The 15,856-nt window shown below is 42.5% G+C and overlaps 1 protein-coding gene across 2 annotated transcripts; it reads right to left on the reverse strand.

Moving 5' to 3' along the window:
• Nucleotides 1-896: 896 nt before the first annotated feature.
• On the reverse strand, nucleotides 897-14,896 carry LOC117767794 (poly [ADP-ribose] polymerase tankyrase-1). 2 transcript variants are annotated; one of them, XM_034595656.1, is made up of 28 exons: nucleotides 14,166-14,895; nucleotides 13,318-13,542; nucleotides 12,959-13,054; nucleotides 12,460-12,496; nucleotides 12,079-12,154; nucleotides 10,669-10,689; nucleotides 8,932-9,026; nucleotides 8,781-8,847; nucleotides 8,199-8,385; nucleotides 7,951-8,072; nucleotides 7,529-7,620; nucleotides 7,298-7,376; nucleotides 6,932-7,103; nucleotides 6,624-6,703; nucleotides 6,260-6,405; nucleotides 5,860-6,025; nucleotides 5,539-5,758; nucleotides 5,045-5,154; nucleotides 4,619-4,807; nucleotides 4,203-4,443; nucleotides 4,015-4,097; nucleotides 3,594-3,714; nucleotides 3,395-3,492; nucleotides 3,186-3,260; nucleotides 2,900-3,005; nucleotides 2,509-2,695; nucleotides 2,226-2,382; nucleotides 897-2,113 (listed from the first exon to the last, which is right to left on the reverse strand). In XM_034595656.1, the coding sequence occupies exons 1-28, from the start codon at nucleotides 14,614-14,616 to the stop codon at nucleotides 2,027-2,029; spliced, it is 3,786 nt and encodes a 1,261-aa protein (XP_034451547.1). In that variant the 5' UTR covers nucleotides 14,617-14,895; the 3' UTR covers nucleotides 897-2,026. The 2 variants fall into 2 exon arrangements, with proteins under 2 accessions (XP_034451547.1, XP_034451548.1); XM_034595657.1 differs by lacking the exon at nucleotides 10,669-10,689 and having other exon boundaries at nucleotides 14,166-14,896.
• Nucleotides 14,897-15,856: the final 960 nt, after the last annotated feature.

A 15,856-nucleotide genomic window follows, 5' to 3' on the forward strand; every position in this document is an offset into this window, starting at 1 on the left:
GGAGATTTGCTTCCTTCATTTCCTTGCTACTCTAAAAATATAATAAAAAAAGAAAAGAAAACACTAAATAAAGCTAGAGGAGCATGGTTAGATAAAACTAGAGTTCATACCTCCACCAGTCCCCTTGTGAATCCACATTTAAATGCACTAGATCCAGATTTGGATTTGCACCAAATTGCACACACAGAAACATCAGCTCCCTGAAAATGTCTGATTGTTTTTCACCGAGATCCATGAATTATTCTGAGAAATCAAGAAAATGTCATAAAACGCTCCATCTCATATTGTTGAAGAAAGAGATTGAAAAATTCCTGGATCCTCACCCTGATCCAGAGCCACACCAAAATGTAATAGGTTCTTCCCTGACTAATACTGCATCCTTCCATCAAGTCCATGGTAATCTAAACACATAATAATCACCGTTATAAGGTGACTCAAAAGATAAAAGTAAGATCAGACCACAAGCCCAGTAAAAGCACTTTATAAAAAATGTTTTTCGGAGCATTTTAAAAGATGATAAGGACTCAGCCAGCCCGACCTTCTCAACGAGTTTGTTCCATTGCGTGGGAGTCCAAACAGAAAGGTACCCAGGCCTCAGCCTAGTTTGTGGACTGGTGAGTAAATGCTTGAGAACCTCAGGTTGCGACGTGTGTAGCCAGAAGATCAGTCGTGTACTGATATCTTTGATATTCCCTCCGTGGCACCTTTGTCTCAGTAATGACTAAAGTTAAATCATACCCGATTGTTTCAGTCTTTTGCATCTTGATATGCAACATCAGCTCCACCACTTTATATTTTTCATACGCCATCAAATCTTGTGCACAGAGAAAACCGCCATGATAATAATATTGACATCATCTATAAATAAACACTAAACAACAAGTAGCTGTTAATGGGACATTTATTTAAAAAAAAGTTGGGAGAATCAAGAAGACATGAACAGAAAAATTCAGATGTCATTTACAGTTGAACTCAAAAGGTACTGTTAAACAGCAACAGTTATACACAACCATTTACACAACCTGTACAAATATTTTTTCCCGCAAATTTGCAATTTAAATTCAAAATAACTTAAATAGGTTTCTATGTAAAAGTGCAAATCCTTATGCGTGGGAAGTCTGTGAGACCATGGCAACAGAGGGGTGCTTTGAAGACTTGTAAGGCATCACAATCACATGTCAACATAGACCAGCTCTACTGTTTGAAGCACAGTCATATATGATGCCACAACTCGTGGAATCGTGATGCCTTACGTCGCATCAAGCTACTGATCACATGTCCGTTCTCATACAAATGAACTTTATAATGACAATAAAATTGTCTCAGCTCCTGTGATTTGACAGAGAGCCCTCTCTCCATCGAGTGTGTCCAGCCTTGAATAAAACAATAAAAAGAACATTTCAGATTTCAGTTCAGTGTTTGTAGTGTTGTCAGGGTGAAAGTTCAGCAAGTTCCCAATCGCAACAATGCACGGTTACTGGTTTGGTAGTGTTACACGATAGCATTTAAAAATCACAGTTACTGGAGGCCATTCTGTACACGATGAGCCCAGATACGGTGGGGCAGTAGTAGTCCACAGGCTTCAGGCTCTGACAGTGACACAGAATGTGTGTAGAGGTGAGGGATCGCTGATTCTCCACGGTCACGAGGCGACAAAGAGTGGCGAACTGTTAATGCTGATACTTTAAAGTCTCTACAAGCATCCTCCTGATTGGTGAGGAGGGGTGAGGAGGAGGGGTGAGGAGGGGGGGGGGGGGCTAACCCACACACGCTATTGGGCCGTTCATGCTTCTGTATTAACATGCAGCCGATGCAAAAAGATTTTAAAAAAAAGTCATCACCACGAGTAGGAGAGTATTATACAGCATATCTGCTCATTAAACACTGGTCACCATGGCTTCTACTGGACAACAGACTGGAAATGTGTTTGGTAAATAAAAAGGTGTTTAGGCATTTGCAATACAAAGGAGAAAATAACAGGCATCAAGTCCTTTGTGTGTGTGTGCATGTGTGTGACGTAAGGTAACTACGACTTCTGCTCGGCTCCTGCAGCTGCCTGGGCTGCGCTCTCTGGTTTAAGGATCTGGTAGGTGATGAGGTACTCTGGGAAGGCCTGAAGGAAAGACACAGCAGAATATTAGCAAACATGAGACAGCAGGTGTTTCACTTATTTTTGGTTAATACTGAAGCCCTAAACAGGATTTAGGGAAAGAATCTTTTTGTACCTGCTCTCCTCTGTAGATGACGTACTCGGCGTAGGCTAGGCCGTTAACGCTGGGCCGCCCGATGACTGAATGATGTCCTGGGGGTGCGTGGGCCATCTTCATGGCACTGAACTGTAGGAAGGATTTCCCCAGGGTCACTCTGCAGAACAGCATTTGCCTGAGAGTTCAGATGAGAAGAAAGGGGTTATACAAGTGTCTATCCTCACAATATTACATATAAATCCTTTAACTTGAGAAAACACAAACATATTCTGTGTCAAGGTTCAAGTTAAATCAAAGTTACCTGTGGCACAGGTAGCAGGAGCGGTCTTTGTGCGTCGGGCAGCCCGTGCCTCCACCGATGCCGTAGACGTACTGGTTGCTCTTTGAGGAATTCTCTGCAAAGTAGATCCCTGCTCCAAACATCCCTCCTATGTAGGCATGGCGCTCATCGAAGCCTTTGTGGATGATGGCGTTGATGAACGGGGAACCTGAAAAATATGTGTCAATATTTATACAGTTATTAAATACAGTAACTGAAACAGTGCTTTACACAATTACAAATAAATGCCTGAAGAACAACAGTCTTAAGTAACTTCTAGTGTTTTAAGAACTGAACATAAATGAGACGTTAACGAGTTCTGACGCTGTCACACACACAAAAAACAACAACACCATGGTGTGTGTTTGGTTACCATGAAACAACATCCGCTCATTGTGGTGGTTGTGGTTCTCATCTGCGATCTCCTTCTGCCTGTGGGTGTAACGTTCTCTCAGCTTCTTATTTACAACCTTCTGAATCTGTAAGGCACAATACAACACACAAACAAAACGCTGGACGTTATTTCTGCTTTATACAAAAGATTCAAAATATAGATTCAGTACATTTAGTCAGTTTTCAATTTGACTATTTATCAAAGAAAGATTCCCTAGTTCATTGTTCTGTGAATTATCAAAGCAGAAGGTACAACTGGTTCAGACCTTGATGATGTTGTATTTGCTGAACACGCCGCCAGCGTTGCCTCCGTCTCTGTGCTCTCGGATGGTGCTCTGCATCTGACCGACACAACAAAACCACCATGGTGTCATCATAAGGAACACATTCAAGCCATTAGCCAATCGTTTTCTTCTTTTTTCTCTCCACTGATGGTTAAGAAAAACAGTAAATAAATGAGATCAACTCGACTCACCTCCTCCTCCACAGACTGGTACTCCTTGTCGTCAGGGGCGAGGTCTATCAGGATAGTGCCCTGGCTGGCACAGTGGAATGTCAGGTATGGGTTAGAACCTGAAAAGAAAACAACAGTTTAAATTTAAAGCTCGTCTGCGCAAAAAATGTCTGATTGTGGTGATTAGATTGGTTCGTAGACATAAATCCCGCTTCCTCACCCGGCTGGCCGCCCAGCAGCCTCTCAATGCCCTTGATTAGCTTGTGTCTGTGGCCATAGGCATTGATTCCAATCTCCTTCAGCTCCTCGTGACCCATGTCAGCCAACACATCCATAGAGATCTGGAAAAGCAAAAGAATAGAGCAGGTTGAGAAATGTCAGCCAGAACAATCGTCTGTTTGCTCAGACATAAGCAACGTTGAGCAGACAGCACAGTTATTCTGACCCGTTCTATTTGTGTATTTAACACACTGCAACAGCTCCACAGAAAAGAAAACATTTGAACCAATTTATCTCAATATGTATAAACTGTTCACTGCATTAAAACATATACTAGGATTATACTTATGGGATTGATTGAATGACAGACAACAAATACACAATGGTTAAGCTTTAGTTAAAGTATTTCTGAGGAAGCTGACCTGCTCCCTCTCGAAGATGTCCCTTAGGTGCTCCAGACCCAGGCTCTTCATGAACTGACTTATGTTCATGTCCAGCATTGACACTATGAAAAACACAAACAGACATGAGATCAGTATCCACATTTTCTCTGTGTCCACCTACATTGTAAACTGCCCAGTACGAGATATCAAAAATAGATCACACTTACTTTCGCCTTCCTTGCGGTCAGTGCCCGTGGCTCCGTCTGCCACTCCTGAGGAGCTGGCGGCAGCAGCCAGCTCGGTAAGCGGGCCAGACAGGTTGTCTATGCTGCTGGCGGCTGACAGACAGGATGGCGTGGAGGCAGGGGAGATAACGGAGGCGCTGACCACTGTGGCCTGGGGCTTAAAGCAGCTGGGCAGGGCATCTGGTGGCATGGCGTCCATCAGCAAGGCCCGGATATCATCAGCCTGCAGAAAAAGTGCATTAGTTTTTCTATCAAATCAAGCAGAGGCTATGGAACTAGTAGGGGCAAATTTGGCCATTTTATGATTTCTTTTTACATGCATCACTTCCACATCACTAAGCTTGGCCTGAAAATATTAACTACACAGTATTTCCTAAGCCGCTGACAGAAGCAGTTACCGTGGCCAGGTCCAGAGCAGTCTGGCCCTCCTGGTTCTTCATGGTGGGGTCAGCTCCATGAGCCAGCAGCAGCGCACACAGCTGAGTACGACCCTTCTGGGCAGCCTCGTGGAGCGGTGTGAAAGCCCATTTATCTGTAGCATTCACACACGTATTGTACTTGATCAGTAGTGCTGCAATGTCCACGTGCTGTGAGGAAGAGAGAAGACAGAGGAAGAGTCAGTGTCAGTCTCTGAACCATAAAAACGATCAAATTTATGTTAAATACAATAACAGAACCAACTTTACATTTAGACCATCGACACAATAAATATCTTTTAGTTTAAATATGTTACCAATTTGAGATTATGCAAGGTTCTAAAATCAAACTGCTCATGATCTGCATTTGATATGAAATGTCTTAGAGTTGATGTCATCAACACTGACCCCATAAGACGCAGCATTATGAAGAGGGATAAGGCCTCCTTTGTCCTGGGCGTTGACATCAGCCCCATGTTCCAGCAGATACTCAGCCACCTCAAGGTTGTTGTAGCCAGCTGAGAAGGAAAAGGACATAAGAGCATGATGATGTACATTTTAGAACATCCCATATAAGTGCAGCATTTTATTTACCCTTTTCTAAAACTTTATATACAAGTTCTTAATCATATGGTCTCACAGAGATCAAGATATGTTTGGTTGTTTTTTGTCTTTCATATCTCAGACAAATAAAAGCATATTGCATACAGAGAACAGACAGGAAAAAAAATGCTAAAGTACATACAGCATCAGAGACAATGTTATTTGCTTCATGTTTCTATAAGGGACTAGAAATAACAAAAAATGTATCAACCTTTCATAAATGCCTCATCAGGAGTGTGAGTACTTTTGTACCAGTAAAACAAAATCAATGACGCATTAAAGCAGCTAGTATGTATTACCTGCGAGGTGAAGCGGTGTGGAGTTACGTCCCTGTGTGTCTCTGCAGTTGATATTCTCTGGGGAGCAGAGTTTCTGGACTCGGGCCAGGCAGCCCTTCTTTGCAGCGTCCAGCAGGGCAGCGTCACCCCTCAGCAGGTCCTGGATGTCTGTGTCGCCGTCCTTCACCATGTCCAGCGGCATGTTGCCATCACGGTTCTTCTTGGAGGGGTCGGCTCCATGCTGAACAGGTCAAACAGACAGTCATCGTAAAACAATCACTGACAGAGGACAACAATTAATAAAGACAACATTTGTGTAAGATGGTCTGAAAGGATCCTTACTTTGAGCAGCAGTTTGCAGATCTCATATTTGCCTTTGGCTGCAGCCTCATGAAGGGGGGTGAACTTCCATAGGTCTGCCACGTTGACTGAGGCTCCATGTCTGACCAGCAGCTCAGCCACTTCATAGTGTCCGTAGGAGCATGCGTTGTGGAGGGGGACCAGACCACTGGAGGAGGAAAAGCAGAAGCAAAACTCTTCACACCAGGAGGACAAGGTGTTGTGCACCGACATAAAATTTTGTATTTGAAACTGCTGCAAAATAAACTCAAACATTTAACATACAACAAATATCCAGGAATAGATCATCACAGTGATGACATTCATGTTCAAAAATCTTTAAGCGGCATTTATTTGTTACATTATAAAACAAACCCATAGGTAAGCTAGTTGCAGAACTTACCCCTTGTCTTTGGCATGGACATCAGCTCCATGGTGCAACAGATATTCAACTACAGCAACTCGGTTGTAACCAGCTGCAAAGTGCAGAGGAGTGGAGTGGCGGCCCTCCAAGTCCCGGCAGTTTACGTTCTGAGGGGTGCAAAGTTGCTGCAATAAACACAGACAATGTGACAATTAGCCACTCAACTGACGGCTTTATAGGATATTTAAAGGAGTTTTCACAGCCACTGGTGTACAAAGGTATGATAATAGTTTTGCTGCCAATATTAGCAAGTGAAAATGAACTCTGAATATATTAAACAAACTAGGTATCCTGTCTAAAACCTAAACTGTAGCCACTACTACAGAAGAAAAAGTGAACTTACTTGCACTGTCTCCAGATCTCCTGCTTTGGCTGCCTCCAAAAATCTGTAGTCCACGTCAGAATTACGTGTGGGAACATTTTCTAGAGAAAATAAAAACAACACAACATAACAACAAAAATCCTATGTTCCAAGTTTTATATCAGGTAAATCCCTTTCAAGACTCTTTTATAAAAGCATTGACCGCTGAAATTTACAAAATTGGCCTTATCTTAGCTTTGGAGAGTTAATATTTCTGGAGGGCATTTTCATTCTCAGACTGTAAAAAACAAACCGTGTTAATGAGGGACAAGTGCAGCGGCTCTGCTTACCATTAAGAATCTGTTGTACAGCCTCGTTGCCCATCTGGGCAGCAGTGAAACCCTGCAGAGAGACGATGGAGGGGTCGGCCCCGTAGCTCAGCAGAAGCTTGCAGGTCTGGATGTGACCAGCCAGTGCAGCCCTATGAAGCGCTGTCTGACCCAGTGTGTCCACCGCATTTACCTGGAGTCAGAGGATGAGGAGTTGAGGTTCAGCAACACATTTCTAAAGCAAACACATTTCTACCCACTATAATGTGAGGCGTTTATGGAACATTGGTAAATTGAACCATCGACTGACAAATAAACATGGTTAACACTTTCCCTGAAAGTTGGCTGCACAGAATGAACATGTAAAAAGTGAATTAAACAACCGACCTTTGCTCCGTGTTTCTGCAGCACCTCCAGTATGTCGTTGTGAGCTCTCTCGGCAGCAACATGCAGGGGAGTCATGAAGCTGGAAGACACAAGAGACGAGAAAGTTATCACCATTTATGATCCATTATCCTTTGTTCTTAGCATTTAATGTGTCTGGAAAATACAATGAACTTTTTAATGATTTGAAATTAAAAAACAATCAACATAAAATCTAAATGCTGTTAAACTTACTCTTTGTTCTTCTCATTGATGTTGGCACCTTTACGCAGCAACAACTCAGTCACCTGCTTCCTCTTCGGGTGGGGGGAAGCCACAGCACAGTGCTGCAACAGACATCATCATTAGATTAGTGTGAGCAAATCTAAGTCTTTGCAAAGTCAATCTGTTAAAAATAATCACATACAACTGCCTGTACATCAAATGTATATAAACTGTACATCACTGGACATGTAGCCCATGACTGGAAGGACTACTTCAAATTCACCTGGTTAATTTTCTATAAAATTTGAAATAACATTATTGTTACTTGACATAAGCAGAATTTGTAACCAATAAGAAAATTTGCTCTGTCCATAATGTTAAAGCTTGTTTCAAAGCTGTAATTAAATATGACAATGTTTAGCTCAAACATAAGTATAAGACTTGGTTCTGACCAGAGCTGTCTCGTTGGTCTGAGGATGTTTGAAGCTGATGATCTCCAGAGCGAGCGTCTTCTTCACTTTGGCCATGTCTGCCTCCCGAGCTGCCTGCAGCAGTGAGTGACCTTTGAACTCATCTACATGAAAAAGAAAATTAATGGAAATATAGTGTAATAATATATTTGAATGGTGTCAGGCTACTTATGCGTTACTTAAGTGTTATCCATTCATCACAGTGTATGTGTGGCACAGAGAGAACTCACAGGTGAGCCTTTCTTTAAGCTCTGGGGTGGGGGCCATGTCCACAGCGCTCTTGCTGTGGCAGTTTAGCAGGGTGGGGTCGGCCCCGTGGCTCAACAGCAAGGAGCAGACCTCCACTCGGTTCTTGGACGCTGCTTCGTGGAGAGGAGTGAACTGCCACAAGTCCATGGCGTTGACACAGGCTCCATGCTACAGAGGGAGCATCAGAGCACAGGTTATAGACGGGGCAAATAACGGACGTGGGTTTGCTTGATCCAAATGTGCTTAAAATTATAAGATGGGAGAATGCATTTATTATTTCCTGGGTTAAGTGGAGGTGGGTAATATAACTTTTCTTTAAATATACCACACAACCCTGCAATGCACTTTGCACCCATACTTAATATTGGCTTAAAAAAGTAAGATCAAAATCACCCCTATTCCTCCTTTCTCAGGATATAGGTAAACTAAGTTTACATTCCCCCATGAAGCATGGAAAATAAATATCATGGAACCATGAAGGCAGTAAAAGTAAAGTTTGGATTTGCTTTAATGAACAAATCTTGACATGGAGAATTTCAAGTTAGGAGTTAGACTTTTCTTACTTTAAGCAGAAGTTCAGTGACCTCAAAGTGACCATAGGAACAAGCATTGTGAAGAGGAACCAGGCCACTGCAGGAACAAGAGAGTCAGGTTACTGTCAATGAAAATGACTGGATGATAAATTCTGTTCTTCAGGCAGCCAGGATGTCTCACCCTTTGTCCTTGGCATGAACGTCAGCTCCATGCTGGAGAAGGAGCTGAACAATGCGCACACGGTTGTAACCAGCAGCGAGGTGGAGGGGCGTTGACTGGAAAAAAAGAACAGCCTGTTAACATATACAGATCGCTGGCTGCTTTAGGGTGCACTGCCTTCGATGGCCACGGGAGCAAGCGGCTGATTAGGGCCAGAAGCAATGTGTTGTGGCAGGCTATGCTCTGTGAGTTGCAGATGAATGGAGGAGGATATGATGCAAGGTCAATGGAGAATGTCCAGCAACAAAAACTAATTTACTGTCCATATCATGTCTGACCTGAGTGAGTGACCACAAGCAAATTTAAAATAATCACTCATCTACCTCGACTTCCATTTGATAAGTTCTTCAAAATAAAGTATTATTCTATGGCTAAGAGGTTTAAAAACAAGTTTTATGTAGTGAGCCCGAAAGAAAGAGTCCAATAGTGCAACTGTAAGGGTATTAGATTCAAAATGGCCAGGAAGGATTTATGGTTGGGATGCAATAGCCTGATCAATTTTTAATGTTGTTCCAGTTAGTTCCAAGTCATTTGTCTTTTAAATGCAGAGTACAAGACATGTAAGTACTTATGCAGCTAAATAAAAGGCAAATCTTCACTTCTTTGAGTGACATCATTGAGCTTTGGCTCTATGTATTTGTTTGTATAATGCTACATAAAAATTCTTGAAAGCTAAACTTTGAGTAAATAAGATTCAAATTGAATTTATTTTCCATTAGTGGAAAGGTTTGATAAAATGCTATAGAACCCCAACCGTAATAGGATGCAATGATATAATAAGCAGGTTAAGAGTAAAGCATATCTGCAAGCTATAAGATCATAAAATCAAATGGCTTTAATTCAGCCAAGAAAAATAAATGTTAGTCTGAGTAAAAGCTGCAGTTCAAGCTTCTGGTCTCCATTCCAAAATGTAGCTCAGGTCAAGCTTACGATAAAAGGAGGGACATCATTCATCTCAGTTTCCATGCAGTGATACAATTGTAGGACCCAGAAAAGCCAACAGTTAGATTTCAAGCCACAGTGATAAAATCAGATGGATGAGAGTCGAATCATGGAGGCAGTGTGGGGTGACACAAGCAATCAGAAGCAATCGAGAGTCATTACCACAATGGGTAGCATAGCACTAGAATGACAGGTGAAATGTAGTCCATTCATTATTGCATACTGATCAAACAGGGAACGTGAGGTAAGACACATATTGCACAGACACATTCAGGATTCGCTTGACAAAATGCAGAGGGGCAGGCCGTCAGGCATGCATGAGTGATCGTCACCCAAAAAGCATAAAACGAATGAATAAAACAAAGGCAAATCAGACACTGACTGAAGAGCAAGTGATTGAAAGTTGAAGAAGTGTGGGTGAGTGTGCAGGAGAGGACAGATGCTGAAGAAAGCAGGCAGTGGACATTTTGAGCTCCTCTCCAAATCCAAAAAGATGAGTAGTCACCGTGACACCAACCCAACTCACTCACATGTCACGTACGCACACAAACACGCACACAGATGCACACACACACATAAGAAGGAGCATCAGGGTGGGATACATGAGTGACCCGTACACCCAGGTCCATGATGTGCAATTAACAAGTGACAGCCAGCTTATTGTTCGAATAAAAACAATGGATTAAAGGAATAAAACAAAGAAAAAAAGATCACAACAGTGCATCAATCAAGTGGCCGTTATCAAGGTCGACTTACCAGCATTTTTTGGGATGTTGACTGATCGACAAATGTTGCCAGAGTCACACGGAAAACAAAACGAAACAAAAATTACAAAAATGACATTATCTTTTCACAGCAATTCTTTCCTCCTTTCCTACGTCAATGCAACACAAGCCCTAGATATAATCACTGACTGTTCCTTCAACATGGTGTTTGAAATGAAATGTGACACCAGGCCAGAGAAGGTTAATGGCTGGAGGGTAAGTGTGACTTCTCCTCGGTTTTCTCGACGGCTTTTTGAAGAGGGAAAGAAACAGGTTAATGGTACCCAGCCTAATCTACAGTGGCATATTGGCTTAGATCATGTAATGTCTATATATACACTGCGACAGGCAGGGAAGGAATTATTCTTTAAGTGCTGTTGAAGAAAATGTAGTTAGTTATGAATGAAAGAAGCTAATTCTGATATGCTGTTTAAGACTATGAAGTTGTATGTCGTGGTGGAGCTGGTGAGTATGTTCTTTGAGTTATTTACTACAATAACAGAGTAAGACATTTTGCCAGACAAGACAAAAAATACTTAAATAATGTGTAAGAAAAGTAATGCATGACAGACAAAAACAGACAAAGAAGAAAACCTCCCCACAAAAACTATTGTATTAGCAATGCTAAATGCTGATGTCAGAAAATAACTGCAAAGCGCATTCTATGAAGTGTGTGTTTATATCATTATCCTTCTCATGAACCTGCCAACTAAGAGATACAAAAATAAAAAGATAAATCAACGCCAAAAATTCCGTATTCTGACCGTAACAATTCTGATGTTATAAGTTCCAGTAAAATGGTCTGAGTTCAGTTGAGACACTAGAAATTACACAGAGAAACACTCTACAAGAATAAAAACAACAGCAGAACACAGACTGACATCCTGTTTTCTGATCGAGCAGATGCTGGTTCTGCCAAATAGATTTCAAGATCACTAACAGCTTCGCTCCATCAGCATCTGGCATGGAAAAGTGTTTATGGGGAAGAAGAGGAAAGATGCTCCCCTCACGAAACTTGATCCAAACATGTTGAAAAACCATTGACAAAAGCACTTAACTGTAAGTAAAGGAATGGTCTGTCTACTTAAGCTCCAACCACCATTACTTAAGAGGCTGGAAAAACGGAAGGCGAGATGTTACAACAGGAGCAACCGTTCATGCATAATTAGACAAAAGTGATTCCCACTAACAGCCTCCCACAAATCCAATGACATAAATCCTCTTTATATCTGCACCGCGCAAACTAATCCAGCCATAATCAGACTGCTCACACGTTGTCTGACTGGAACCTATTTTTAAAATACAGTATAATGATTATGCAACCCTGCACAACATGTTGTATCAAAGATGTTGAGAAAGATGTGTCTGGTGTGATGTGATGCAGTAAAAGTATCTCATTTACCTTGCGGCCATCACTTGCGTGACAATTGACATTCAATGGAGTCAGCAGTGCCATCAGCTTCTCTTCATTTCCACTCCTGTAATTAGACAGAAAAGACTGGTGTCATTACAAAACCACTTTTACTGATGATAATGTTAACGGGGAAATTGACTTCCTTTGTCTACATGTTGTTTCACAGATGGTAAGAATGTTATACTAGATGAAACCAAGTACTAACTTTTGTTTTTAACTGCTACATGTATAAAAGCACACAATATAGTTGTAAATGTAATTGGTTATGTCAAGTTATCTACTTCTCACTGTAGCATAACCACAAACACATCTATGAATAACTGTGGCAAGCAGGAAATGTGAGCATTGACCATTCACACTGATTCTCACCTTGCTGCTTCCAGAAGTTCGTCCTTCTTGTATTCACCTGGATGGAAATAAACACAGGGATTAGAGCCGCGCGTGCCAAACACATGTTAGCATGCGTTACGTGGTGTAAACTGGATTCCAGCCAATGTTTGTTTGGTAAATGGATGCACTGTGCTTTGTGGCAGTCACTCTGCATCAGGGGATAACCAAAACTAAGTTTGATAAGTTTTACACATTGTTTGAGTAGAAGAGTTGGGGTGCTAAAAACTAAATAAAAATATATATATTAACCGGTGTTCTGTTCACAAAGTAACTTGCTGCAGTTACAAGACTTTGCGCCATCAAAAATAACTCAAAACAAGGGGTCAGATAACCTGGTTTATATTTAGCCAACAATGTTATTCCAAAATGTCCTGATATCAGGACATAATCATGTGAAACGTCTTTGTGTGAATGTAATTTATCTGACCATAAAGACTTAAATGTTCATGTGAGAGATAAGCAGCGGCGAGGGACTGACCAGTGAGAACAGCCTTGGCTGATGGGTCAGCTAGATCCAGAGCAGATTTGCCATCAGTGTTGCGGATGTTTGGATCAGCTCCATGTTGGAGTAACACTGAGTGAGAGAGTGGCAGATGAAAAAAAACATTAGGTATTTACACAGCAAAGAGGTCAGTAGATAAACCTTTAGGTTGTTAGCTAAATTTAATTCCTGTCCTCCCACCACCACGCACAAATGTAAATAACCGTTATCTCAACGTCAGACTTGTGTAGCAAGTTGTCAAGAACCTGAGCTAAATTGCATCTAATGACTACAACAGTCTTCAAAACCACTCGCACATTTGCCCGTGATTGCACCTAATCAACAGGGATCCTTACCAATGCACACGTCTATCTTTCCCTTGATGGCAGCCTCGTGTAACGGAGTGTAGTTCCAGTTGTCTCTGGCGTTGGGATCTGCGCCCTGACACAAGAGCAGGCTGACAACTTCTGCGTGGCCGAAGGAGCAGGCATTGTGCAGGGGAATGAGTCCTCCGTCATCCCTGGCGTGGACATTGGCCCCCGTCTGCAAGAGGTGCTCAACCACATCTTTCCGGCCAAAACCTGGAAGAGGATTTAAATGCATTTAAATGTAGCTTTTCCTCAATGTTAAGTTAGGATGGTGCATGTGCACTTTACCTGACCTGGCTATTACATCTAATATCATTTCATAATAATCACAACTGTAACATTCAGATAAAAAAAAGTCCTACACAAATAAATAGCTAAGTTAGAAAATATCCTACCATAAGTATTGTCAGACCTGTTAGCCATGTTTTGAGTGAGAGCAGACTTAGCATTTATGTTGTTCAGCAGGACTTAGGCTAACGCAAATTGAACAGAAAACGTAAACGTCAGTTCGTGCTAATATTAGCTTGCTAACATCACACGGTAACATTACATTGTTCAAGCTAATGTCTTATCTCAAGCTAAACCTGGAGTTTCTCGCTTAATGTTACAAGTGTTGACATTTGACCGTTCAATAATGTAGCTGTAGTGCGTCAAATTAGCTGGTTCTCACCACCAGCGCGTCATTATTTAAGAGTAGTGGTATTTTGCGTTAGCAGGATGGTTAATGACAGGGTTTGATAAGCACGTCAACCAAAACACAACAACGTTAGCTCATTAGCCGAATTTAGCTACAAACATCACGCTGCTGCTGCATCATTAGCTTAGCTCGTAGTTACCCGCAGCGAAATGAAGGGGAGTAGATTTCCGACCAGCCATGTCCTTCGCGTTTACGTTCACCGAGTCCACCAGTCTCTTCACACGGGACACGTCTCCGTTGCGGCAGGCCTCGAACAGCTCCCTGAACGCGCCCCCGATGCCGCTGCTGCCGTCGGCGGGGCTGGCAGCTCCGGAGCCCGGGCTGGAGACGCTGCTGCCGCCGCCGCCGGAGGTCGTCGTAGTGGAGCTCGCACTGCTCGCCAGGACAGGGGCCGGCAGGTCCGGGGAGGCCAGGGCCGTGTCGATCCCCCCGCTGCATTCCCTCTCGCTCTCCGGGCTCCCGACGGCCGATCCGAGCAGAGCCATCGGGGGAGAGGCCGGGGGAGCTCCCGAAAGAGAGCTGTTTCTCGGCGGGGACGGTAACGTACTTTGCTGCTGTTGTTGCTGCGAGGAGCGACGAGACACCGCCATTACAGCAGCTCCCTCTCAGCGACTGTACGAGCTGTATCCTCCTTTCCGGTGAAAGTGGTCGTGTTTCCTGTCTCTGCTGTTTACTCTCATTGGATCTGGCTGAGTGAAAAAAACTCGATTTTATTTCCGCTACAAAGACAAAGTGAGAGCCCGCAATGAAGACACAGGAAATCCCGATCGACTACCTGTATAATGCACTTTGTTGTGTATCTTGTATTCCACCTCTGACAAATATTAATCTTTGTCTTCATCTGTCCAATGATCATTCATCTTTTTAATCCTTTCGTCTTCATCCTCCTCCTCCTCCTCCTCGTCACACACAAACACACACGACTATTTAGATCAGAAATCCTACAGTGTCCAAAGTGTCTTCTGGATCTGTGTACAATTATCAGCATCTGGACAGAAATGCTGCTCAGCCAGTAGGTGGCAGTATGATCACCACTGTTCAAGCGTCAACATCTTTGGGTTCTTCATGGAGGAGCAAACTGTTCTGTTGCTTTTATCTCATCACGTTTAGATTATTGTAACAGCCTGTTTACCTGCATGAGCCAAACATCTATTGATCCGACTCCAGACTGTCCAGAACTCAGCTGCCAGGCTTTTAACCAGAACAAAGAAACATGATCACATCACTCCTGTTTTAGCGTCTTTACACTGGCTCTCTCTATGTTTTAGAATTGATTTTAAGATTTTACTGATCACGTTTAAAGCCCTTCATGGCCTCGCTGACCTTTTAGAATCAGTCTCTTGTCTGTTCCAGAAACCCGGCTGAAAACTAAGGGGGACCGAGCATTTGCAGTCCGGCCCTGAGGCTCTGGAACAACCTGCTTGAGGTCAGCTGACTCAGTGAACTCTTAAGTCCCTTCTTAAAGCATATTTCTATCAGAGAGCCTTTCCTGATTTTACCTGAGGCTGAACTTTCTGTATAACCGTCTTTTAGTTTATTTTACTGAGCATTTTACACAGCACTTTTATTTATACACTAATGTATTTTACATGTTTGTCTGTTTTTTGCACAGACATGCTATTAACACAAGGTGAATGACTTTCTAGGGCTGGATACCAAACAGGCCTCAGAGGTAAAGACTAGGGTTAACACTCATAAGCCCCACCATTAGTCTATTACTAATAGACTGACACACACAATTCATATTATGACTTTGTATTGGCTTCCATTCATTGTGGATAGCCTAACCAAAACCTCATCCCTAACCTTAACCATGACAAATTCATGCCT

This window comes from Hippoglossus hippoglossus, chromosome 9 (genome assembly GCF_009819705.1).
Source record: "Hippoglossus hippoglossus isolate fHipHip1 chromosome 9, fHipHip1.pri, whole genome shotgun sequence".
Taxonomy (NCBI): domain Eukaryota; kingdom Metazoa; phylum Chordata; class Actinopteri; order Pleuronectiformes; family Pleuronectidae; genus Hippoglossus; species Hippoglossus hippoglossus.